This window comes from Dermochelys coriacea, chromosome 14, assembly GCF_009764565.3.
Source record: "Dermochelys coriacea isolate rDerCor1 chromosome 14, rDerCor1.pri.v4, whole genome shotgun sequence".
NCBI lineage: Eukaryota > Metazoa > Chordata > Testudines > Dermochelyidae > Dermochelys > Dermochelys coriacea.
This window is the reverse complement of record NC_050081.1, coordinates 17,012,301-17,037,118: the sequence shown is the minus strand read 5'-3', so window position 1 is coordinate 17,037,118 and position 24,818 is coordinate 17,012,301. Positions and strand designations below refer to the sequence as shown.

Below are 24,818 nucleotides of genomic sequence, written 5' to 3'. Positions count from 1 at the left end.
TCCCCTCTCCAGTCAGGGCAGAATATTTTATCAGGCTTTCCCCGGTCCATTTCTAAATACCCAACCTCTTCCCTTGGGAGACTGGTCCCAGGGTTGCTTCGTGAAGAATTGCTGGGAGCTCCAGCAAGCTCCACTTTGGCACCTGAGACCATCCAGTGGATCTTAGTTCGAATATTGTCACTTTGGGTCACTTTCGCTGACAATGTCCTCGTTTTCCCTCTAAGGATTTGTCCTTTCTCATGTTCAGTTATGTGTGCCTCTTCTCATAAGGTGCGTTTCTGCAAAGTCTGGAATGGGCGAAGGGTGCTCAGCGCCTCATGGTAGCAGCCAGCAAGATGAGGCCCTTTGCTGAGATCTCTGTGCACACATGTTTAGTGGGGTGAAGTCAGTCTCCAAAGAGGCATCTTACTCTGAGACTCACAGCAGCAGCAGTTTCTGACCAGGCCATACTAATTTTCTGCCCTGTATAAAGGTGAAGCATTGAGGATGGTAAACTATTGCTTTGAACAGGAACTGTTCTGTAATTTACTCTATGTGCCGTCTCCTAGGTCACATGGTATTGTTTCTGCTCCTTGATCAGATGACTCACAAAGCTCTTTCAAAATGGCCATATGAGTGCTCCTGGTGCAGATACAACTTTGCACCTGCATTCAAGGGAGACTCTTGTAGCTGCTCCTGGACCTTGAGAGTGGCCTTTTCTAACCCCTGCAATCATAATGGACCAGGAGGGGAGAGGAGGTCTTTAAAATTGTCCCCTTGCTGGGCCTGATCCCCAGTGCTGATGAGAGTCCTCTATAATGGGAGTAGAGGGTTCTCAGCACCCCACAAAATAAGGTGACTTTGATACCAGTAAAAAGAAAAGGAGTACTTGTGGCACCTTAGAGACTAACAAATTTATTAGAGCATAAGCTTTCGTGAGCTACAGCTCACTTCATCGGATGCATCCGATGAAGTGAGCTGTAGCTCACGAAAGCTTATGCTCTAATAAATTTGTTAGTCTCTAAGGTGCCACAAGGACTCCTTTTCTTTTTGCGAATACAGACTAACACGGCTGCTACTCTGAAACCTTTGATACCAGTGCTGCTCCTGGGTCCTGAGACTGACAAGGCAGAGGAGAAGTGTTGGTACCTCACAGTGAGCAGCATACTAACAGTAAGTTAGCTTTTAGCTTCAACTTTTGCAGCCGCTTTGTCCTTGGAGCAACTCTGTGGGCCCCGTAGCACGTCCCCTTCCCACAGCTGTCACCACTCGTGATGTTATGACTCATCCAGCCTGTGTTTTGTTGGGCATGATGTCTAGGGATGAGCGGTTAAAAATATTTGCACCACCAAACAAGATAGCCTGTGCGTATCTTCACAAAGAGCACAGCCTGAAGAAAATCTGTTGTATTTTATTATGTATTCCCGCTACTAATTAATTATTGTAATGCCTGGGACCCCACCCTCATTTAGCTAGGCAATGTACACTAATGCAGCAAGAAGAAAGTCCCTGCCCCAAACAGATTACAGTCTAAGAATAAGACAACAGGGGAGAGCACCAGATAAAGAGTGAGACAATTATAAGTCATTTGCAGTGTTGCTATAGCTGTGTTGGTCCCAGGATATAAAAGACACAAGGAAGCTAAGGTAATATCTTTTATTGGAGCAACTTCCCGCAGTGGAAGGTACAAGCTTTTAAACTACAGAGAGTTTTTCAGATGTGGGGAAAGAAATCAGTATCCGGGCTAAACAGAAGTTGGGACAGATAGTTGAGCATAAAGAGGTGACGTTGTCAGAAGTCACTTTAAAATAGGTGAGCAAAAAGAGGTCTGAAGTGGGCCATTAAGGGTTAGCAGACAGGCATGTGTTACAGACCATTGTAATGAGCCATGGAACCAGTGTCCCTGTTCACTCCATGGTTTCTAGTGTCTAGTAGCATTATGAATTTAAGCCCCCAGCTCATCTTTTGAAGGTGTTGTGCAGGCTTCCTTTGAGGACGAGTATTGCAAGATCAAATGGAGTGATCCCTTTGTGAAAAGGGTTTGCTTATGGGGGACAGAGTATTTTTGGTTTTTTATCTTTTTTCTGTGTGAATTTTCTGAGTGTAGGGATTGTCTGGTTTCACCCAAAGAGTTGTTATTGGGACATTTGATGCCCTGAACGAGGTATGTCATGTGTTGCTATAGGCATATGTAGGACCCCTGGATCTTGAAAGGTGTATTGTGGGGGTGTTGATCATTGTAGCAGTGAGATTTCTGCAAGTTGCCTCTCCCACAGCCCCAGCCCCAAACCTGCCATGGTAGGGAGAGGCAAATAGAGATGCTCTCCCCCAGCCCCGAACCTTGCACGGCAGGGAGAGGTGCCTCTCCCCGACCCCAGCCCCAGCCCCAGATGGACCTGTCGCGGTGCGGGGAGGTGCCCTGCCCCAGCCCCGGGCTGCTGTGGGAAGAGAGGGCTGGGGAAGTCCTCTCTCCCTGCCACAGCCCCAGGGCAGCCAGCACCCCAAGCCCCTCATCCCAGGTCCCACCCCAGAGCCCGGACCCCCAGCCAGAGCCTTCACCCCCCTGCACTCCAACCCTCTGCCCTTGCTCTAAGACCTCTCCCACACTTAAGTGCCTGCTGGGTTGGGACCTCAGAGCAATAAAATGACATGTGCTGCTTCTTCAGGTGTGTGTTTTGCAGGCTGTTGAAATGAATGTGGATAAATCAGATACTCGTTCAAATTCAAGTCAGGCATTTGTAGGTCATTTTTTAAGGTCAATGATAGATATGAACTAAAGACCACCACATTGTCCAACTTCAGCTAGGTTGTCCTAAAGGGCCAGGCTCTGATAACTGCTCCCATTGAGTAGCAGGGGAGGCAGGTGCCCATCACCATAGTGTCTGATCACCTCACAATCTGTCATGTATTCATCCTTGCAGCACCCCTGGGAGGGACAGCAACATTATGCCTAGTATACGGTTGGGAACCTGAGGCACAGAGAGCCAGATTTACAAAGCATTTAGGCACCTCACTAAGGAAGCAAAGTGGGGATTTACAACTAACTCCTGTTGACTTACACAGGCACTTTTTGTAAGCCCCACTAGGTTCCTAAATACCTTAGTAAATCCAGCCCCTGCCCAAGGTCTGTGACAAAGCAAGGGATTTGAACCAGGCTCACCAAAGTCCCAGGCTATCACCCCAATCACTGGACCATCCTTTCTCCACTATCTTCCCCTGCAAGTTGCCCCATTGATTACAGCAGAGCTACTTGTTGAGTACCTTCTACTCGGTGTGAGTAGGGATATCAGAACGTAGCTCAGAGCTGTAACAAATTCATGGATTCAAGAAAATACACCTTTCCCTAGAAGAACTGAAATTTCAGAAAACAACTCTCCCACTGCTAAACAAATGAGTATTGCAATTACTGGAAGGGGAATCACCTTCTAAATACTTTCCTCGATCAAATATTTTATAGAAAATTCACTCGTCCTCCAACATATTTCAGATTCCAAACAAATGAGAACAAAGAGCCGATTCCCAATGCCTGCAGCCATCTTGCACTTTAATTATTTCCTTTGGTTCTGCTGCTGATAAAGGTTGTGTACCTAAAATGGTTAAAGGGGAAGAAGGAAAAAAATGACACTTAGGACATCCTGTCCATTTTGTCCAGATGTGTCTCATGCAATACAAATTAGGGGGCGCGGAATCAAATCACTTACAAGGAATTTAATGAAATCTGCATTCAGGCATCTGTTTTGTATCAATCGCCATTTTGCTTATGCAATGGTAAATATTATATTTGTAATGATCTTGGATGAATCAGAAAACAATATTCCAGATACTGGAGATGTTTGAACTACAGAAAAAGATGCAACAGATAGAAAAAAAATCCCTATTTATCAGAATGTGTTATTTTTTTCTCTTCTTCCACCCCCTGCTTTTGTTTGTCCTTTATCAAAATGATAAATTAAACTTCTAAGTTAATTAACAACTACTGATGAACTGTTTTTTTTAAAAAGTTTCTTGAGATTCAAGTGAATTTTTATTTAATATGCCTTTCTTGAACTTAACACTAGTGTTTTTCTTCTGGATATAGCCCAAAAGTTTCAATTTTGAATGCCCAGCTTTATTCACCCAGAAACAATTTTGGTCCAGTGCTCAGGGTACTAGCTTGCAATTCAGGAGACCTGACTTCAATTCCCTGTCTTGTCACAGACTTCCTGTATGAGTCACTTAGGCCATGTCTACACTACAATAGCACAGCTGTGGTGCTGTATTGTAGATGCGTCCTACATTGATGGAAGGGGTTTTCCCATGTATGTAGGTAATCCAGCTTTCTGAGAGGCAGTAGCTAGGTCAACAGAAAAATTCTTCCATCCACTTAGCTGCATCTACAGTGGGGGTTAGGTTGATCTTTTTCTATCCTTCACTTTGAGAGAGGGGACGTTCTGATTTCCTAGTCATGATACACATAGTGGCGGTTCCTTTCTACCGCCTTAGCCTCTTTCCCCGACACCATTTTTGCATTCAGAACAAGTAATGCTTCCCAAGTACCTAAGAGCAGAAGCCAAATGCAGGGCATCTGGCATGTGCTCTGAGGCAGCACTCCCGGCTGGAGTTGCCTGCCTCATCTCAAACATAAATGCCTCAAGTCTCTTATCACAGGCGTATTTCCACCCCACCCAGAACATATGGAATTCTCTAGAGTTGTGAACCAGCCCTTAGCTAATTCCCACCAGCTTCTCCACAGTAGGAAATTGATCTCTGGATTCAATGGATTTATACCAGACAGGAATCCAGCCCTACTAATCTCCTAGATTCCCTACTGGCTCTCTACTGGACTTCACGCGCCTGGTTCTCCTCTCACTGAACATCACCAATTTCCAAGGGGGTTCCTCTTGATTTATATTGGCATGAGTGAGAGGAGAATCAGAACTTATGTGCTTTGAGTTGGACACACATTTTAGGATAGATGGTTTTCATCCTATGTACCAGGTCAGCTATTCTTCTGGCTGCTGCTCCCCACTGCCCCTTCTCCGAGTCTGAATTCCCCTGATTCAGCCCTGTACAGAGGTGGTCACCACTGAGGGGACCAGATCTCTTAGTTAGCTGGGCTGCATGGCAGCAGTGTTGAGAAAGGCAGATCCTCTGATATTACAGCTTGCCACGATGGGTGAGACTCTAACAGCCGGGATCCTAGAGAGGATGGTGCTATTAGCACTCACACTGGCCAAAGTGCCTCTGACCCCACGAGGAGGAGAGATCTGCTAACGTGGGCATGGAGAAGACCAGCTCGGTCACTGGGAAGGACTTCTAGATATTGACATTGGGACTGATCCTTTCCTGTTGGCTCCATGTTTTATGCTGAGTGCTGTAGCCTTTCTTATCTCCTGTGACAGCATGGTCAGGGAAGGAAGAAAGAATGGGGGGAGAGAAAGAACTTCAGAATAATAGAGCCAGCAGGTATCCAGGCTTAGAAACAGGGCTCAGGGTGAAGCAAAGATAACAAATGAAACCCTATTGCTATGGAGGGGGAATTTCTGTCCTGCTGGGAGACATTCTAGGCCGAATCCTGGGAACTCAGGGAAAAGGGGAACATTAATAGCGATGCTTCCATGTATATATAACAATAACCCAGCCTGCTGCTTCTCCCCAGCTAGAGCCGCCATGGCCTAATGAGACTCAGAGATCTCCCTAATGCTCTGTCAGAAGGACGCACGGGATCACAAGGCCTAGTTCCTGGGCCCTGGCACCGTGCATATTCCACTCCAAAGCCCTTTCTCAGGCTCAGTCTCTCCTGGACAGCTGTGAACGGACGGAGATTGGCTAAAAGAGGCGGATCGGTGAGACCTGGGGTTCGGGAAAATGATTTCCTCTGGCAGGGAGCAGACGTACCGTGAGGAGCCACTTCAAGCTTCTGCCAGGAAAGGTTAAAAAATAATCCAAGGAGCTTGTTCGCAGCTCCCTCTCTGATTTTCAAACCGATGCCTTCCCCCCCCATCTTCTCTCCTCCCCCTGCTGCTCACTCTTCACACATCAAAACCTATTTTGGGCCCGCTGATGAATCCCAGATGCCTGAGGGAAGCAACAGAAGTGATGTACGTTCCATTCGCTGCTTTCTTGGCAGCCCCCCGAATCCTCCGGGAGCCAGTGGAGGGGTTGGGGGAGAGGACAATGAGGTGGCACTACAAAGAGCAGGCTCTCGTTTGCAATTGCCCATGGGCTGGCAGGAACAGAGGATGAACCCACCTGGCCCTGGAGGCGGTATGTGCATTGGCATGGGGCCGTGCAGTGCCTGCGAGGGGGTAGAGGGGTTGCACCAGCCTGGAAGCAGGGAGGAGGCAGATGGCAGGAGGGATGTGTTTGTCTGGAACTGCGGACAAAGAAGACATCGTGGGACAGCCCTGGGAGCTGAGTCTACCAGCTCCCGAGCAGCCTACCCTGGCTCCCAGCCAGTCTAATGTACACACATAAGGACGCAGAGAGAGCCCAGCTGCTCAAACCTTCAGCTGTTCGGAGTGGAGAGGATGGGCTGAATCCTGATCTTGCCCATCCTGGTGTAAATCTGGAGCAATTTCACTGAAATCAATGGAGTTACAGTCTGATGGAGGTGCCCCGCTGCAAGTGACAGCAGAATCTCACCTCTCATGCAGGGATTAAGTAACTCAGCAGAGATTTTTAGGATGTAGGTTCCTGCGTGCACGCGCGCATACACACACACACTCCACCGGCCCCATGCTTCTGCCTCTATTACCAAGTGGTGTATGGGTTCACTAGCCTATCATAACAGAGCCTTCGCCCCTCCTCAGCTTGGAGTGGGACCTCCTGTGCACACGGCAAGTGGACTCAGAGCTCAGCAAAAACTTCCCTTTCACTCGCAGCATTTCAGATCCGTGCCCCGGGGGTTCTGCCCCAGGCAAAAGGATACCTGTTCCCAGCACAGAGCAAAGCTGCCCTTTCTATGAGGGGCTGGGGCAGCCCCAGCAAATTTGGGGCATTTGTGTGAGACTCTTAAATAGCCACAGCAAAGACACACGGACTCCCCCCTCCCCAGCTCTTTTCCTACTGGGGAATGGAGAGGGAGTCAAGGTTTTAGCTCCAGGTGGCCAATTCAACCACAACTCTTTTTATTTCAGTTGTGATTAATTTGTCCCATGGCTTTAATCCCATCAGATCTGAGGGTCTCCTGTACCCCTTTCCTGGGGTCCGGGAAAGAGGGTTGGCCCCAGAATCACTCCACTCTCCAACAGGAGATGAAGAAGACATCCCTGTAGGGTGCAATTGTAACCCGCACACCTTCTGGGTATAGTGTTCTGTCCCCAGAAGGTGTGCGGGTTACAATTGCACCCTACAGGGATGTCTTCTTCATCTCCTGTTGGAGAGTGGAGTGATTTGTCATAGTCATTATTACTGCTGTGGCTAATGGCCCCCTTGTGCTGAGCATTGGATGCACACAACATGAAAGATTTTTCCTGCCCCACACAGCTTGCAATCTGATATTTGCAAAGCTCTTCTCCTGTCTGTGCAGAGCCCCCAGCCAGGAGGTCACACAGTGAGTATGTGGCACAACTGGGAATAGATCCGAGCCAAGTGGCTCTTAGCTAAGGCTGAAGAGCAGACTCATTGAACTCTCTCTAAGTGGTTTTGGTGCCACTAGATGAGAGCTCGGATCTATTCCCAGTTGTGCCACATACTCACTGTGTGACCTCCTGGCTGGGGGCTCTGCACAGACAGGAGAAGAGCTTTGCAAATATCAGATTGCAAGCTGTGTGGGGCAGGAAAAATCTTTCATGTTGTGTGCATCCAGTGCCCAGCACAAGGGGGCCATTAGCCACAGCAGTAATAATGACTTTGACAAATTCAGCCCCCCGGCACCTCTGCTAGGCAGGAGGTCACACAGTGAGTATGTGGCCCCCTTGTGCTGGGCACTGGATGCACACAACATGAAAGATTTTTCCTGCCCCACACAGCTTGCAAGTACAATATTTATATTCCAATTGATTTATTTTATAATTACATGGTAAAAATGAGAAAGTCAGCAATTTGTCAGTAATAGTGTGGCACTTTTGTATTTTTATGTCTGATTTTATAGGGGTACGCAAGACAAATAAGACTTCTGAAGGGAATATGGTAGTCTGGAAAGGTTGAGAGCCCCCGACAATGGGGCTAGAGCAAAGCCCAGTGAGGCAAGAGAGCTCGGATCTATTCCCAGTTGTGCCACATACTCACTGTGTGACCTCCTGGCCGGGGGCTCTGCACAGACAGGAGAAGAGCTTTGCAAATATCAGATTGCAAGCTGTGTGGGGCAGGAAAAATCTTTCATGTTGTGTGCATCCAGTGCCCAGCACAAGGGGGCCATTAGCCACAGCAGTAATAATGACTATGACAAATTCAGCCCCCCGGCACCTCTGCTAGGCAGGTGAGTATTTACTGACAGGCCCCTGTTACAGTTGGGAAAGCTCCCAGAACATGGGTGGCAGATGGGCCACACACCCCTGCCCCCACTGAATTACCGGGAGATGCCGATGCTCAGGACTAACAAAACTTCACGCCATTGCAAGCCAGGAGGTCACACAGTGAGTATGTGGCACAACTGGGAATAGATCCGAGCTCTCTTGCCTCACTGGGCTTTGCTCTAGCCCCATCGTCGGGGGCTCTCAACCTTTCCAGACTACCATATCCACTTCAGAAGTCTTATTTGTCTTGCGTACCCCCAAGTTTCACCTCACTTAAAAATGACTTGCTTATAAAATCAGACATAAAAATACAAAAGTGCCACACTATTACTGACAAATTGCTGACTTTCTCATTTTTACCATGTAATTATAAAATAAATCAATTGGAATATAAATATTGTACTTACATTTCAGTGCATAGTATATAGAGCAGTATAAACAAGTCATTGTCTGTTTGGAAGTTTAGTTTGTACTGACTTTGCTAGTGCTTTTTATGTAGCCTGTTGTAAAACTAGGCAAATATCTAGAGGAGCTGATGTGCCCCCTGGAAGACCTCTGCGTACCCCCAGGGGTATGTGTACCCCCAGTTGAGAACCACTGCCCTAGGCCACTTCACCTCTCACTGAAATTCATGTGGCTTCTCTCCCTTTCCCTCTCCTTCTCTCCCAACTGCACTGTGCAGGTTTTTTGTCAAATTCCCATCTGCCAAGCAGTACTTCAGTCAGTTCAAGCACATGGAGGACCCCCTGGAGATGGAGAGGACCCCACAGCTGCGCAAGCATGCCCGGCGGGTCATGGGCGCTGTTAACACCGTAGTGGAGAACATCAATGACTCCGAAAAGGTCTCATCTGTTCTGGCCCTGGTGGGCAAGGCCCACGCCCTCAAGCACAAAGTGGAGCCTGTCTACTTCAAGGTAAAGGACTGGAGCGAAAGTCTCGGACACTAGAGGAAAAGGGAAGGAGGGCATACGGCCCACACTGATAAATGGGTGCTGGCAAGAGACGGTGGGGAAGCACTGGTTTATTCTAGCCTCCAGGATGCTGGCCAGGCCTATGGATTTTTACATCAGGAGTAGCCAGTTTCCTGGGTATCCTGCAGGGGGTGCTATAACAGGTAGAGTCTGCTGGCACTGGGAAGAGAGGTTGGAGTCGGTGCTACAAGTCAGCAAGTTCCCTTCCTGCTCACCTCCTCTCCTTACTTGCTCAGCTGGGAGTTTTCCCTTAGCAGCCAAGGGGCAGGTGGCACTGACAGGCAGCAAGAGAGCGAGGGAAGGAGTGAGGACTTCACAGGCTGCACCCCAGAAGCATCTCCATGCCCAAGAAACTGTATTGTAAGGCAGGTGCTTGCCAACAGTAGGGGCCTATTTTGGTGCTTCTGGAGGTGGGGGAATGCAGGGGAGGACTGTTACAGTGCCAGGGGGTGTGTCAAGTGAGTGGAAGGGGCTATGGGGCTGCATGCCAATGAGATGAAGAAGAGGGGGAAAGAGTTGGGATCCTCATTTGAGGATTATCTCCTTTGCTGGGCATTGACCTGCCTTCAGATGGAAATGGCCAATGGGTTAGCAAACGGAGCAATCAGCTGGTTAGTGTCAGTGCAGCCTCCGAGCACCTCCGCATCCTCCCCTGAAATGCAGCTCGCAGGAAACGGCCACGCTTCTGCTATGATGGGGGGAAAATTGCTTTCCAGTTTCCTCCAGGCACCATCCCCCCCACCCCGTGCCACATGGCGCCAACACCCAGTTCTGCTCTCACAGGCAGCACGGGTCCGTGTGATGGTTTTTAAGATGAACCTCAGGGGGAAAACCCCCACCTCTGAGTCCATGAGGTTGGATTGAAAAGGGCTGTGGCCTACAGCTCTGGGAGACTTGCCACCATGGGCCACCTCCCCCGGCCATGGGCATCAGAACCAGTCAGTGGATCAGACGTTGGGTTTTCATTGTGAAACTGGGAGGGGTGGATTGTGGAAGAGAGAAAGCAGATGAGGGGCTAGCTCTGGACCAGGTCACCTACAGCTGTTTTATTGGCCATGGCAGTGGGGTACCGAGCTGCCCCAGCCCATGGAAGCCTGCCTTTCCCCCACAAGGAAGACGCAGGGAACTCCTTCTCCCACAGCTTCTGGTGGAGGCAAAGGGTTTCCTACCCCTACCAATAGCTAGAGCTCCAGTGGGGGAATGGGATAAAGACCCTGGGAAGTAGGGGAAAGCCCCTCTGCCCCTGCACGGCCAAGCATGTCAGAGAGCAGCACTGCAGAGCAAAGATGATGAGGCAACTCAGGGTAGGCAACTCCTACTGTGTCCGTGGGCAGCCGGCCAGCGTTCTCCTCTGTCGCATCTGGAGAAGCAGAGAGGAGAGGAAGTTGCTGAGCGCCTAGAGAGGGCACCTGTCCAGAGCTCAGCAGCTGTGCTGTTAGAGCAGAGGTGTGGGAGGCAGGATGCCGGGGTTCTGTCCCTTGCCAACTTGTGGCATGACCTCAGGCAAGACACTTAGGCCAAACTTCTCAAAAGTGGCTCCTCCCTCTGTGGGCAGGCAGCGCGAGATGCCTGGGGCCTCAGAACTGATTTTCAGTAGCGCTGACTCAGGAAGGCAGTGGGAGTTGTGGGCGGTTAACACCTCTGAAAAGCAGACACTACAGGACAGATTTCAAAGTGCCTAGTACCCAGCAACTCCCACCGTGACGCTTGTGACCTGATTTTCCAACCAGCTCAATACCTGCCGTGCAGAACTCTTTTGAAAGATCTGCCCTGGTCTCTAGTTGGGAACCCAAAAAGTGGGGCCCCTAAAATGAGCGGGCTCAAGACAATGTAGCTCTGACAACCTGCCTGGGGTTCAGTTTCGCCTCGGCACAGCGGGGTTAATAACACGGCTTTACATCTCCTGGAGCCTAATCAGCATCTGTCAATCTCTCAGAGCAATGGCTGGGGGTAATGCAAAGCAGGGTAAAGTATCCCTATGGACCTGCTCAGCAAGATAGCAGAAGCCCCCTGAACTCAGCCGCAGGGTTGTTTTGGAAAAAGGGCTGCCCCAGTGGCCCCTGACCACCTCCCCTCTCCCCTTGTTTCCCGGAGAATCTAGGAAACCTTTCCTGTCTCCCTCTCCCCCAGTTCTTCACCGGTGTCATGCTGGAGGTCATCGCTGAAGAATATGCCAACGATTTCACCCCAGAGGTGCAGAGAGCCTGGACCAAGATGAAGAGCCTTATCTACACCCACGTGACTGCTGCGTACAAGGAGGTGGGCTGGGTGCAGTATCCAAACTCCACCATGTGAGCGGACATAGGGGCAGGGAGGGGCGGGGAGGGACGTGCATCAAGACTTCACTCTGGTCTCCCCTCAAGAGCCTCACGAGCTGAGCAGCCTGGTAGGGTTAGCTCTGAAACGGCAGAGGACAAATTTGATCTCCCTGTGGCCAAACAGGAGGGTTGGGAGTTGAAGGGGGTGGGAATGGGGAATCATTGCGCTCGGTGGCCCAGTCTTGTTCCAGAGGCCAGTAAATTATTGACCTCCCCAAACCCAGAGCCTGGCTTTGATCTGATCCCTGAGAAATGCATTGGTTCAAATTCTGCGGTGAGCCAGAGACATACGGCCCAAATTTACTGAAGAATTAAAAGCTCATCCTAACCCGCTACAGTCTGCAGTGCCCCCAGCCATCATGGGCTCCATACTCATGGGGTTTGTGATTTATCAGGGTCATGTCCTGCTCTCCTGTCTAGTTTGCAAAGGAAACACGTAACTGTTGAATTTTTAAAAGAAAAAGAACCCAGCTGGTAAGAATCCAGCCTGGAATTAGTGTGGGATGCAGAGAACCTCCCACTAAACTATAAATCCCTGGTACAGGAGCAGCCCAACCCCTCGCCCATCCTCACCCCATCCTGAGGCAGCAGTATTTCATTGGCACAGAAACCCTTCTCCATGGCCGTCTGTTGTCCGTAGTCCTGGAGGCTCAGCCCACCTGCAAGGTGTGCTGCTGCATTTTCAGAAGCAGTTCCGGCACCACAGAGCATGTCATGGGATGCCATTTATAGGGCTTGTAGCACAGCCTTGTGGATAGAGAGTACAACTCCTGAGGCAAGGGGAAGGGGAGGAAATTAGCACAGGATCTGGGCCCTGCACTCAGAGAAGTGGCAGCAGCAAGACAATGGGCAGTAGGCAGCGGATTGCTGCTGGACAGGGAAATGCAGGCTCCGGGGAAAAGGAGACGCACTGCGGAACCAGGCTGTCTCCCTTTAACTCCCTCAGTCATCCCATAGGATGTGGGGGAAGCTGGGACAGGCCTCTGAATTGTCTTAGCCAGTAGGTTCTTCTCACAGTGGCCATGACCCAGGGAGCTCACAATTGGCATGTGTGTGTCTGCAGGAAGAATGGGAGGTTTAGTGCACCCAAGCCCCGGCTACTCTTAGCACCCTCTGGTTGGAGGAAGAGGAATTATGCAATGAGCAGGAAAGGGGTGAAAAGATGAACTGAACATATTAAGGGTCAATTTCTGAGTGTGATGAAAAGTCTCTACTCACTGGAAAAAAAGCTTTGCTCCTTAGAGCATACATTTGCCCTCAAAGTGAAACTGGGTTCCTCCATGTAAAGTGCCTGATAAAAATCACTGCATGAAAGACACTGATTCCGTCCTCATCAGTATCATGAGCACCTGATAAATCCCCACATTAATTTATAACAAATGACTCTCTCCAGCATCCCCCTCTGGGAGAGATGCATAGTTTAGCACAGCGGTTCTCAAACTTTAGCAACCTGAGGACCCCCATTTTGATTTAAACATTTTCATGGACCCCCAAGCTCCGCGCTCTGCCCCAGGCCCTGCCCCCAGTCCACCCCTACTCCCAAGGCCCCCCCACCTCTTCCCACCCCAACCTTGCCCCTCCTCTTCCCCGCTTCTTTCTGCCCCCTCCCCCATGTGCACCCCGTCCCTGCTCCTCCCCTCCCTCTGAGCGCTTCCTGCACACCACTGAACAGCTGTTCTGCAGCGTGCAGGAGGCACTGGGAGGGAGGGGGAGGCATTGATCAGCAGGGCCGGCAGCCCTGGACATGACTCACGGACCCCCTGGAGTACCCTCACGGACCCCCAGGGGTCCAGCGACCCCAGTTTGAGAAACCCTGGTCTAGCAGCAGGAGCTCCTTCTGCAGCCTTGGACAAGTCCCTTACCTTCTCTGCCTCAGTTTCCCCACTTGTCAACAGGGATAGTAATACCCCCCATCCCAATGCACAGGGGTGTTGCAGGGATTAATCAGTGCATGTCTGTAAAGCAGTGTGGCGATGAAAAGTCAAGCTGCTCAAATAACTCTCAGAGAAGCTTGGCATGTTTTTCATCCAGTAATTATTTCCAAGTAGATGTCTCCAGGATACATCCAGCTCGAGTGGTAAGTGCTACTGCTCAAAGCAAGGGGCAGGGCTCTTTTCCTCGGAGGCTCCCATCTGCAGCAGACTACCCACAAACCTCAGATGTAGTCTGCACCTGGGGAGAGACCTGTTCTTATTCTGTTCGGCATGTGTGTCTCCAGTTATATTCCTCCCAGACATTCTCTGAGGAGCCGTCAATGGTCAGTTCCTTAGGAGTGGGGCTGGGACTCTCCCCTTATCATACACATAAGAGGACCAAAAGCGTGGGGTTGAGCTGAGTATGCTCCTTGTACCATGAGTGCCACTCCTACTACCCCCGCAGTAGCTCCCTCTTTCCAGCCAGTCCTAAGAAAGTGGCTGTTCTCACTAGGGCAACTCTGTCATATGATCTGTGCTGGCAACGAGCCCAGGAGCTTTCCCCATGGGCTAAATCGATAGTTACACCAGGGATGGATTTGGCCTCATGCGGCCTCTATACCAGGGGGCTGCACTGAGCAGGTCTGGAGCCAAATGACAATTTTAAGTAGTAACTGAAGTGATGTCACTTCCCCAAAACTGCACCCAGTTTGTGGATTAACTTTCCTTTCTCCTCCTTCCACCTTCCCTCATTTTGTCACTCCTCCAGCTCCTCCATTTGCCCCCTCCCTCTGTGTCTTTCTCCCTCCCCTCTCCCTGTATGACTTACAGGATAAGTAATGTAGTTGGGCCAATAAGAGATATTACTTCACCCACCTTGTCTCTCTAACATCCTGGGACTTACATGGCTACAACAACACTGCATACAAAGTACCACAGAGTCTGCTACCACATGGGACTTCCCTTGAAAATGCCCGACCGGTTATGTGGTGCTCACCCAGCACAGTACATTGTACTGCCTTTGTAAATAGCCTGCTGCTACATTGTACTTCTATCGTAACTACCCTGCCCTTGGATGGTACGTACTCCACACATATCCTGCCTTGTTTGTCCCATGCAGACCAGCTAGTAGACAAGCAAGTCAGATAGCAAGAGTCCTACTTAGATTGGAAGCTCTTTGGGGCAGGGACTGTCTTCTCCTGGACTGAGTACTGTTGATGCGTAATTCACAATACTGAGTAATAAAGAGCTGCTGGTGCATGTTATAGGCCAAGAAATTCAATGATGAAGTTTGACCAAACAGGCATTTATCATTCTCTCACCATTTTCCACCAACGAAGAAGAGAGTAATTCTGCTGTGAGTTAAATCCTTCCCCGTGTGCATCGGCGGTGGCCGGGTCCCTTTCTGCGAGCATGGCTGGTAGAGCACAAGTCTCTTCGCCTCTCACAGGGAGGAGCAGGGTGGAAAGGAGCAGAATGTTTTGTACGTGGGCCCTTGTTTATTGCGTTTCTCTGTAACCTTCCCCACAGGTTTGGAATTCCTTGGGAGACAGAGGGCTGGGACAGGGGGGGTCACATATGGAGGAAGCTGGGGGCCACACTTTCCTGTCACGCACAGTTCTCTAAGCTGCTCGTCTGGACTTGGGTCCTTCAAAGTTCTGAGCCCTCTAGCCCCAATCCGTCAGAGCACTTGAGCACCTGATTCACTTTAAGCACAAGTGGGCCTCATCCAGATGTCAGCGGGCCTGGAGTGCTCAGCATCTTGCAGGATCAAGCCCTTGGTACCTCTCTTCTTTCTCAGCATCCCACAGCTATGAAATGGCAATGTTCCAATAAGATTCCTAGTGAATCTAACCTGATCTGATCAGACACTAAATCTTTCTTAGGCTCTGGGGCAGGGCCCGGCTCTCCGTTCCTGTATTCTTGTATCAATGGTTCTAATACCTCCGGTTTATAGACACCATCGTGTCGTTTATTTGTGTTACCCACAACCACCACCACCCTTTACTGTCTGTGCAGCAGCTCTGCTAGCAGACACATCCAAACCCCATCCCCTTCTGCCAGAAGGAAGCGATCTCTCCACGCAGACCTCTCCCTTTACCCTGAGCCTACGTGCCTTTCCCAGTCTCTCTCATTCCCCCTTTGCCCTTCCTCCCCATGTGCCTTTCTACTCTTCCGGCTAATGGATTAACTAGCTCTTTAGCACCCCGCAGCTCAGACTGATCTAGTAACTAGCCCCAGCTTCCCTGAACCAGGCCCTTCCCCAGGGAAACTAATTGGGCATACAGTGACCAGAGTACTGGTTCAGCTGCTGGCTCTCAGCACTGTCAGACCCCCATGATACCAGTGCCATAAAGTTCTAGGTACTATGGCTTGGATTTAGTCACGGGCTATGCTGAGATTTCGTAAAAGCCTATAGAGATGTCCTGGGATTGACACATCAGACCCATGGCTCCACTTGCTGAATGTTCCCTCCCCCCCCCCCCGGCATTTCGAGCCAGTGTTTTCATTATGTGCAGTTTGTGAAGAGTGCAAGTGAAAATTGTGGGGATCAGAAAGAGGGTCTCTGCAGATTTTTAGCGTTATCCCCAAACCCAAGTTCATCTCCTTTCCTTGTCTAAGGAAGAGGGGGAATTTCTTTTGCATTGGGAGAATGGTAGCAAAAAATTCCGATCTCAGATTTTGATCAGAATTGCCAGTTAAAAAAACAACAACATTCTCTTATCACCCACAGATAGGTCTCTTTCAGCCTTCTCTCTCACTCGCGAAGAACCTGCACTGTCTCCTTGTGCCAACCTGAGATTAACCCAGGGTCCTTTAAAACGTATATAAATGTAGTGCTGGTGGAAGGTACTGGACAGACAGTCCTGGAGACTGAAGTCCTCTGCTGTATTTATCTATTGCAAAAGGACAGCACAGGGAGCAGCAATGCAAACTTCCCTGCATCGTGCTACCAGAGCATCGCCTTGACCTTGAGTTGGAGGGACCGTCTTGAGCGGAGAGGCCAGTTCAGTCTCCATCCTAATCTCTCCGCTGAGAGCATCAGTTTAAGAGTTTAAGGCCAGAAGAGAGCATGAGATCATCTAGTCTGACCTGTGTATCACAGGCTGCAACATTTCCCTCAGTTACACCTGCACTGAACCCAATAACTTGTGTTTGGCTAAAGCATCTCTTCCAGAAAGGCAGCCAGTGTTAATCTGAAGACATCAAGAGCTGACAAATCCCCCAGTCCTCTTGGGAGCAAAGATGGCTCTGGGTATTCTAGGGCATGGAGCCCTTTACCTTGAAGTCAATGGTTGAAATCCCCACCAGCGTGGTGGAGACAGAGAGAATTTTTTAAAAGGCATTTCAGTGCCCAATCCTCATTAAAAGTCAGTGGGAACCAGGCACCTATTTCCTATTGTGAACTTTGAAAATCTCCCCCAGAATTATTACCCTCTGATTGTTAGACAATGGCCTCTATGGAATAGCTCAGTCTCAGCCCAGACTCGAGCAGACAGGTGTCCATGATGTCACAATACCCACCACTGTCTATCTTACCCCCAGCTGGCAGAAGGGAAACTCAGCAGCAGAGGTTTGAGCCTGCTTACAGTCAGTGCTGCTCTCCAAGCCATACACAGGGGAGAGAGAACAGCTTTTAGCTTCAGACATGACATGACTTAAGGGTAGCGAGAGGCCAATTTTTTATATATATAAAAAAATCCAAACGGTTTGAAGAGAATTAAGCAGAATGAGGGAGTTTGTTCCAAGACTGAATGGAAGGCAAGCCTGTGATAAATACATTAACTCTCCCAGGGAATGATTTCTCCCCAGGTGGCAAGCAGCCAGACATTCCTGACTTCACTCACTAGCAGCCAGATTGATTTATTCTTTGAAATAGCTCGAAGGATTTTTTTTTCAGTGCATGAAATGCTCTGGCCTCTCTTTATTGGCTGCCCTAGAGCCAGGTTAGGGCATGTCTATAAGTACAGCACTGCAGCTGGATCAATACAGCTGTGCTGCTGCCACATGTCTGGGAAGACACTCTGTGCCGATGGGGAGAGCACTTTCTCGTCAGCACTAAAAAAAACAACCCACCCCTGCGAGCGGCATAAGCTATGTCAGCGGGAGAAGCTCTCCCACCAACATAGCACGGTGCAGACGAACGCTTGTGTCGGTGTCGCTTAGGGGGGTGGAATATTCACACCGCTGAGTGACACAAGTTTTGCCGACATCGGTGTAGTGTAGATACAGCCTTAGTAAGAAGCCCAAAAAGCAACACGCGCACATTGCGGTCTTCCCAACCAAACACAGTATCAGTAGCCTCTGCGTTTGCACGACTCAGGAGACTTGAGAGTAAGAGGAGCAGGGCTGCAAATGAGTCTCTCCACAGGGTTTTCATTAGGCACTTTCATGGGCACCCGTGCCTTTCCTGGCACTAATGGGAGTAAAGATATTAAATAGGATTCTCTACCTTGTTCACTAACCAGGTGTGGGGTGCAGAAAGATCCCCATTCAAGGTCACCCCACTCTGATCCTACCAGATAGGAAATGGATCCTGCCAGGGATGTGTGCCATGCCCACTGAATTCTGTTAAACAGAGCTGGTTGCTTTCTCCTCCCATCCTTTTCCCCTACAATCACCTTTCTCCCTCTCTGCTGCCTAAGACACTGAGAACCCCACAAGACTTCTAGGATCGCCCAGGAAAGGAATGCGAGCCAACACAACGTCCAGATGCGGAGAGAGCAGCCCCTGGGCCACGGCCCAGTTAAAACAAGATAGAAATGGAAACATTATGAACAAATTTCTTTCCCCCCCTCTTTTTTGAGCCCTGGATTTTAGCCAGGGTTTGGGCTTATATAGACCATAGATCATTGCAGACTCTGGTGTAAACTAGCATTTGTGAAACATTATAAATCACCTGGACTCTTTATGCAGCTCTTACCATCGCACCCAATCATCCCCACTCTCCTCGATTAGCTTCATTCTGCCACATATGGCTCTGCTCACTGGCTGCAGCACTAATAGGGAAAACCCAGCACAGGGGCCTTCAGACCTTTCAGAAAAGGTAGAGATTTGACAACCAGGAACACAGAATACAAATTCGTCTAGGAAAGGAACAAAGGATTCTTTAAAATCAAATAGCTAGAAATAGGATCACACCAGGCCACCAAATCTGATCCATCCCAGAGCTTAGGGGAAGTTAGATCTCAAACTTTACAGTGGACCATGTCAGGTCATTGGGGTGAAACCCCCAGGTGTGGGATGCTCCCTCTGGAGCTGAACTTTGTGAATCAAACCCATGCCTAGAATGAACAAAGCCCCATGAGTTGTTTTGCTTGATGCCTCTCTCATGGACAGTGCAGAGCTGCAACCACTCTGCTTTGCAGCTCTTTCCTCCAGAGCACACAGGCAGAACGGATATGTTAAGAGATACCCTTCCAGACAGTGTGTGTCTAACCATTAATGGTCCTAGTAGCGGGTATTTCCTGGGGATAAATGACCAGTTGGATAGAAATGATCATCTGACCTGCCGCTTTCCTGTCTTTCCAGGTACTTGTCTGTTCTCTGTCACTAGAGTATCTGAACTCCACATGGTCATAAATCCCCAGTGCGGAGGCTGTTATAAGATTAAACGGTTTAAAAAAAAAAGCCCACAGGAACATGGATTTATAATTAGGGACAATGCAGGGTCACTTGGAATGTAATGGGCTTGATTTAGAGAATTAGTACATTGTATGTGCACAAACATCTCAACAGCTAACATCTGAATGTCTATTCAGCTGCTAGCCATTTGTATGAACTTCAGGGACATGTTCCACCTGTCAGCTAAGTTTGCAGCTGGGTCATTTCATAGCTAGGACCATATTAATTACAAATGGGGAAAAAAAGCTGTTAATTCATTGAGTTTATTCCCATGCAAGGGCAAGGATGGTATCTAACAGGGGATTTCAGATGTCATCTACCTAGCCCGCAGGAGTGTAGCGTGGGTTAATTCATTAATTTTTGCAAAGCCCTTTGCAATCCTTGCCTGGAAGGTGTTCTAGAAGCAGAAATCGCGATCAATTAGTTCATGTTATCTAAGTGCTGTGGACCAGATCCTCAGGTGATGTAAATCAGCATAGCTTCACATACTTCTACAGAGCAATGCTGATTTACAGCTGGCCCATTATGTGCTAGGTGTGGTTACAGTCTATGAGTAAAGTGTGTTAGTAAATACGTGTTTTCAATCATTGTCTCCTTGAGGGAATTATTCCCCCCCCCCATCAGACCTTTTCTCTCCATAAGATGTAATGGATCAAATTCCCCCTTGGTGTAATTGGATGCAACTCCACTGACTTTAATCCAGTCAGAGTCACTTACTTCAAGGCTAGATTTGGAGCTAGGACTTTGGTCCTGACACAACAGCCATTGAAATCAACAGAAAGACAGGTCAGTGGGAGTGAGCTTGGCTATGAAAGGCCCAGAGGATTGTGACTGTGGAGGTATGGAATTCATTGCAAAAGTCTGGCATTGGAGATGGACAAAAGCCACAAGGTTCAAGAGCACACTCAGTCTGGGGGCCTCGGTTTCTTGATGGCCAACAGTTGACACCCAGGGCTGATTTTCAAAGGTGCTGAGCACCCGCAACTCCAGCTGAAGTTAAGTTAGGACTTAGTGTGGTTCAAGCTGTCCCCCACCAGGAAACTGTGACACCCAGAATTAGTGGACACTCGAAAATGTTGGTATTTTGTGTCCTGAGCAGATTGTCTGTAGCGTCTGGAACTCAGCACAGCAATCACATTAGAAAGACACAGCACAACTTAGCGTATTTTTTTAAGATATATTTTTCTTAATACCATCCAGCTGTGCACAGCTGCTGTCCCTGGAGGATCCACCCAATAAGCCAAATCGCAGGCCACTCAAATACATGCAAACAAAAACATGTTTATTTTTACCAGCGCTGTAGGAAGTAGAATGAATGGGGCCGTGCCAGAGAATAGACACAGATAAAGTCAACACCCCCTCTCCACCCCCGAAACAGAACAGGGCTTGTTTAGATCAGGAAAATCTCAGCAGAGAAGAGACAAAACCAAGTTGAACATTGGAAGGGAAATAATTCCTGAGCAAGACAGGAATGAGCAATGCCGTGAGGGAGAGCAGAAGGGAAGAACTGGTCTTGGCTCTGAACATGGTTTTCTCTTGCATGCACGCACAAACATACACACACACACACACACACACAGCTGCTGCATGTTCCCGACAGCTCTGTTTTGTATCCCAAATGGTCTCTTCTCGCAACCATCCAAAATTTTGAAATGGAGATTCTTGGAAACTGGAGTTCATTTATCTCCAGCTCCATCTTCCCTTGCCCAGTGGATGTGCAGTACGTTGCCTCTTGGCTTGTCTACAAGCCGCCTGTTACGAAGGCATGTTCCAAAGCAAATGCCTGCTGCATATACTTCGGTTTGAATTAATAATGAAGTTGCCTAAGCCCATATAAGTAGGGGTAGCAGAATCTGGGCCTATGACAAACAGTATCTCACTCAGATTAGTCCATAGAAATCTGGGAGGCTACTTGCACGATAAGGTATTATTCATTGTAAGAGTAGCCAATTCAGGATCTTATGGCCTGCTCCAAACCCCACAGATGTCAACAGACAGGAGCCCATTGAACTTGGGATCAGGTCTACTTTGCATTCCTCTGCTATCCCCCATATGAGTCTTCCTGTCCCTTCACAGCATGGCCATGTCTACCAGACCCAGGACACTACCTGTTCTTCTGGTATACCAGGTCTCTGGAGTCCTTCCCCTCCCATCAAAGTCTCACCGCTACCCTCTCTGCTCCAATAACATCGGTTCACTAAATGCTCTTTAGTTCAACTTTAAAACCACTGATTGGCATGCCAAGCTGTACCAGTGTTGCTGTGACAAGGGGAGCAGCTGCCTGGAAAGGATCCCTGCCTGTCACATAGCTGGGCATACAAGGAAGAAGCTGACTCCCAGAGGGGAAGGGTGTGTGCGCTTTTCCCTTGGCTGCGGGAGGTGGGGAACCTTTACCCTTTCCAGGCGACTGCCTCACTTTCTCAGCGACCAAGGGTAAAAGTGAGAAAACACAGGGTATCAAGCACATGCCCAGCACATCGTTCACACTAGGTTTTGGGTTATATCCCCATGTGTCCATTTCTCATATCTATCCATTTCTGGTTCAATGGCAGGCTGCTCCATAGTGCAATGCCACCTCAGCTGTCCCTTCCATCTCAGCGATACAGTTTTCTGCCCCACTTTTCAGTGGAAAGGCTTTGATAATCCTTTGAAGAACAGTTTCCGTCATCTCCCTTCCTATACAGACAGATTAGAAAGGGCCTGTTTAGCCTCATCTCTCCTCTCACATGGGTTGCACAGCTGTTACTCTCTGTGCTTGCACTTCCGCCTTGGGCCTTCCAGCTCCCACCTCTAGTGCAGCCCCAGGTCTGTATTTGGTTAGAGTCTGGTGCAGTTTGTCATGTTTTCCTGCAGGGAGGGGATAGTGTCTTTCAGGATGGAGGCTCTGTACAGGGGGGTGCAGCAGTCTAGGTTGTTACTCTTTTTAACCTGTTCTCCCCAGTGGCTCCTGCAGAGTGGTTTGAGATTTGGGGCTGGGGGTTTGGACACTGTTTCAGGGTGGATGAGGTTCAGGCTCCTCTGAAGTGACTTTGGCGCATTGAAAGTTTTTCCTTAGGACTCTGCCTTCGTGTAACCTTGACTCCATAGAGTGAGTGTGCCCTGACTAACAAAACCAGATACATGAGTGACATGGGTAGAGAGGGTGGCTTAGCAGTCTAACCCTCAGGTTTGAAACTCCCCACCATGTGCCCTGCTCAAGGTACACACACCAGCCACCTGTTCCAGGGGGGCTGTGTCTATGATGCCCCGGTATGTCCTAGCTCAATAGAGGCAGTTCATGCTCCTTTTATTATCTCAAAACTGCCTCTGCCCCATCTGCTGCACCGTACAAGCCCTGGCAATGGCCTTCAGTTCTTCTCCTTCATGCATCAGTGTTGTTGCCAGAAAACTGAGCTGCCCAGCCTCATCCCTCGTTATGGGGCTATTGAGGAAGAAAGCTAGAAGAGCAGAGAATCCTCAACAGGGATGGGTTCTGCACCCATGAGAGCAATGATCAAACACAACAGATAGCCTGCATATGGATGTCAGCTGTATTTATTTGTAGCCTATATACACATATTTTTTATAGCTACAGAGGAGTTTCTGTATGAAAGCTAAATAGAATACCTGCTTGCTAACTTCAGCATTTATACATGCTTGTGGGAGAGCATAGAGATATATGAATATGTAGTACCCATGTAGCAGAAGTATAAAACATTGTGGCTGACATTTTTAAATCTCCCAAAACAATTTGGGTGCAAACAAGGGAGCAAGCTGTGCCCACTATACACATGGTATCTCACACATGAAGTCCTGTCCACACCAAATGGAGCCAATACCACCCACTCCTTTCGCACAGGCTGCCAAAGAACCTTCAGAGTGAGTCTAGCTCACATCAGTACAAACTGGGGACCTGGACATGAAAGGTTTTGCAGCCTATGGCCTATCCCAGGATGAATGATGAGGATCTAGAAATTAGGTGCCGGGGGAACAAAAATAATGCTGCATAGGAAGTGGACAAGGCAAAGGTCCCATCTACCCTGTCTCCCCATCCTATGAGATTTGCTTTTGAAAATAGACAGATTTCAGAGCCAGCTAAGACCAGGACACCAAATCCCTTAGGGATCTTACAAAACTCTCAGCCCTACTCTACAGGCTATACTCAAGGGCCAAAGCCTGCAGCTTACAATAGCAATATGGCCACATTCAGACTGTTACAGTAGAATCCTGCTGTAGTTTGGTTTTGTTATTTTTGGATCAAGGAGATCTTAGGTTCATTGAAATCTATGGCAGAATTCCCATTGACTGAAATGGAACCTGAATTTCCCCTCCAGAGCATGTCCTCCCTACTCATTGCTGTAGTGAAGCTGTGCTGTCGTGTTGGTATCAGTGCAGGTATTGCCATGGTCAACACAGGCGATGTCAGAAAAAGGTTGGATGCTCAGAAGAGAGAGTGCAAAAAAAGCTTGGACCAACTTTAAAAAGAAAGCGTGGGATAAATAAGTGTGGATAAATAATAAGTCTGAAATATTTAACGAACTGTAACAATACTATTTTCCATAGCTAAAGTTGTCTGTTAGTATGTCCTTATCTGGTCCCCCGGTGACCCGCACTTGTGAACCAATTTGGTCAGATGTAATTCTGTGTCTTCAGTGTTAAGAATACTATAATGGGTACTGTTCATGTACGTGTTATCGGAGCTCATGTGCTTTTTTTCTACATGCCGTTTAGTGTACTATGGATGTAATTTTTCTTTTTGTAGGTTTTTAGTATGTTTGTAACAGGACAAAATTGTGTAATTAAACTGAACTTGTACCTTCCATCGATAAATCAATCAAACCCATTATCCTCATCAGACTCTTCTTGGTTTCTTTCATACTGGTGATAAATATAAGGTGGCTGCTAGATTTAAAGAGTCTTGGTTTAAATTTACCGAGCACAGCTGCCCTACTGTGCTCCTCTCCAATCCTCAATCCTGCTAGTTCAGAGTTTAATTACACTGCAAGGCTCTGCCACTCCCTGAAGTATCTTCATCCCTTAGCACCTTTGCCAACTCCCATTGAAATAAATTGAAGTCTTTAGTTCACTTCAATGGGAACTGAACAGGTCCCTTGCAGCAGTGGCGCTCAACCTTTTGGACTACTATACCCCTTTTCAGGAGTTTGATTTGTCTTGTGTACCCCAAGTGTCACATCATTTAAACTACTTGCTTACAAAAGTCAGATATAAAAATACAAAAATGTGTCCACAGTATTACTGACAAATTGCTGACTTCTTCATTTTTACCATTATAAAAAAAAATATCAATTGGAATATAAAGATTGTACTTACATTTCATTGTATAGTCTATAGAGCAGTATAAAGAAGTCATTGTCTGCATGAAATTTTAATTTTTGCTGACTTCGCTAGTGCTTTTTCTGTAGCCTGTTATAAAACTAGGCAAATAGCTAGATGAGTTGAGGTACCCCCTGGAAGACCTCTGTGTACCCTCATTGCTACTGGGAGAAAGACTAGTCCCAGGTCACACAGCAAATCAGTGGCAGAGAAAGAATGAGAACCCAAGAGCTCCAGTATCTTAGGGCTTGTCTATGCTTG

General features: G+C 48.4%; 1 protein-coding gene across 2 annotated transcripts in view; it reads left to right on the top strand.

Moving 5' to 3' along the window:
- CYGB (cytoglobin) overlaps window positions 1–24,818 on the top strand; it is a 47,613-nt gene that overhangs the window by 12,788 nt on the left and 10,007 nt on the right. Inside the window, exons 2-3 of one of the 2 annotated variants that reach the window (XM_043496430.1) lie at window positions 9,100–9,331; window positions 11,519–11,647. In XM_043496430.1, the coding sequence (XP_043352365.1) occupies window positions 9,100–9,331; window positions 11,519–11,647 (361 nt within the window). Of the gene's footprint in view, window positions 1–9,099; window positions 9,332–11,518; window positions 24,076–24,818 lie in introns of those variants that run through there. The other variant, XM_038371982.2, reaches the window with a different exon arrangement.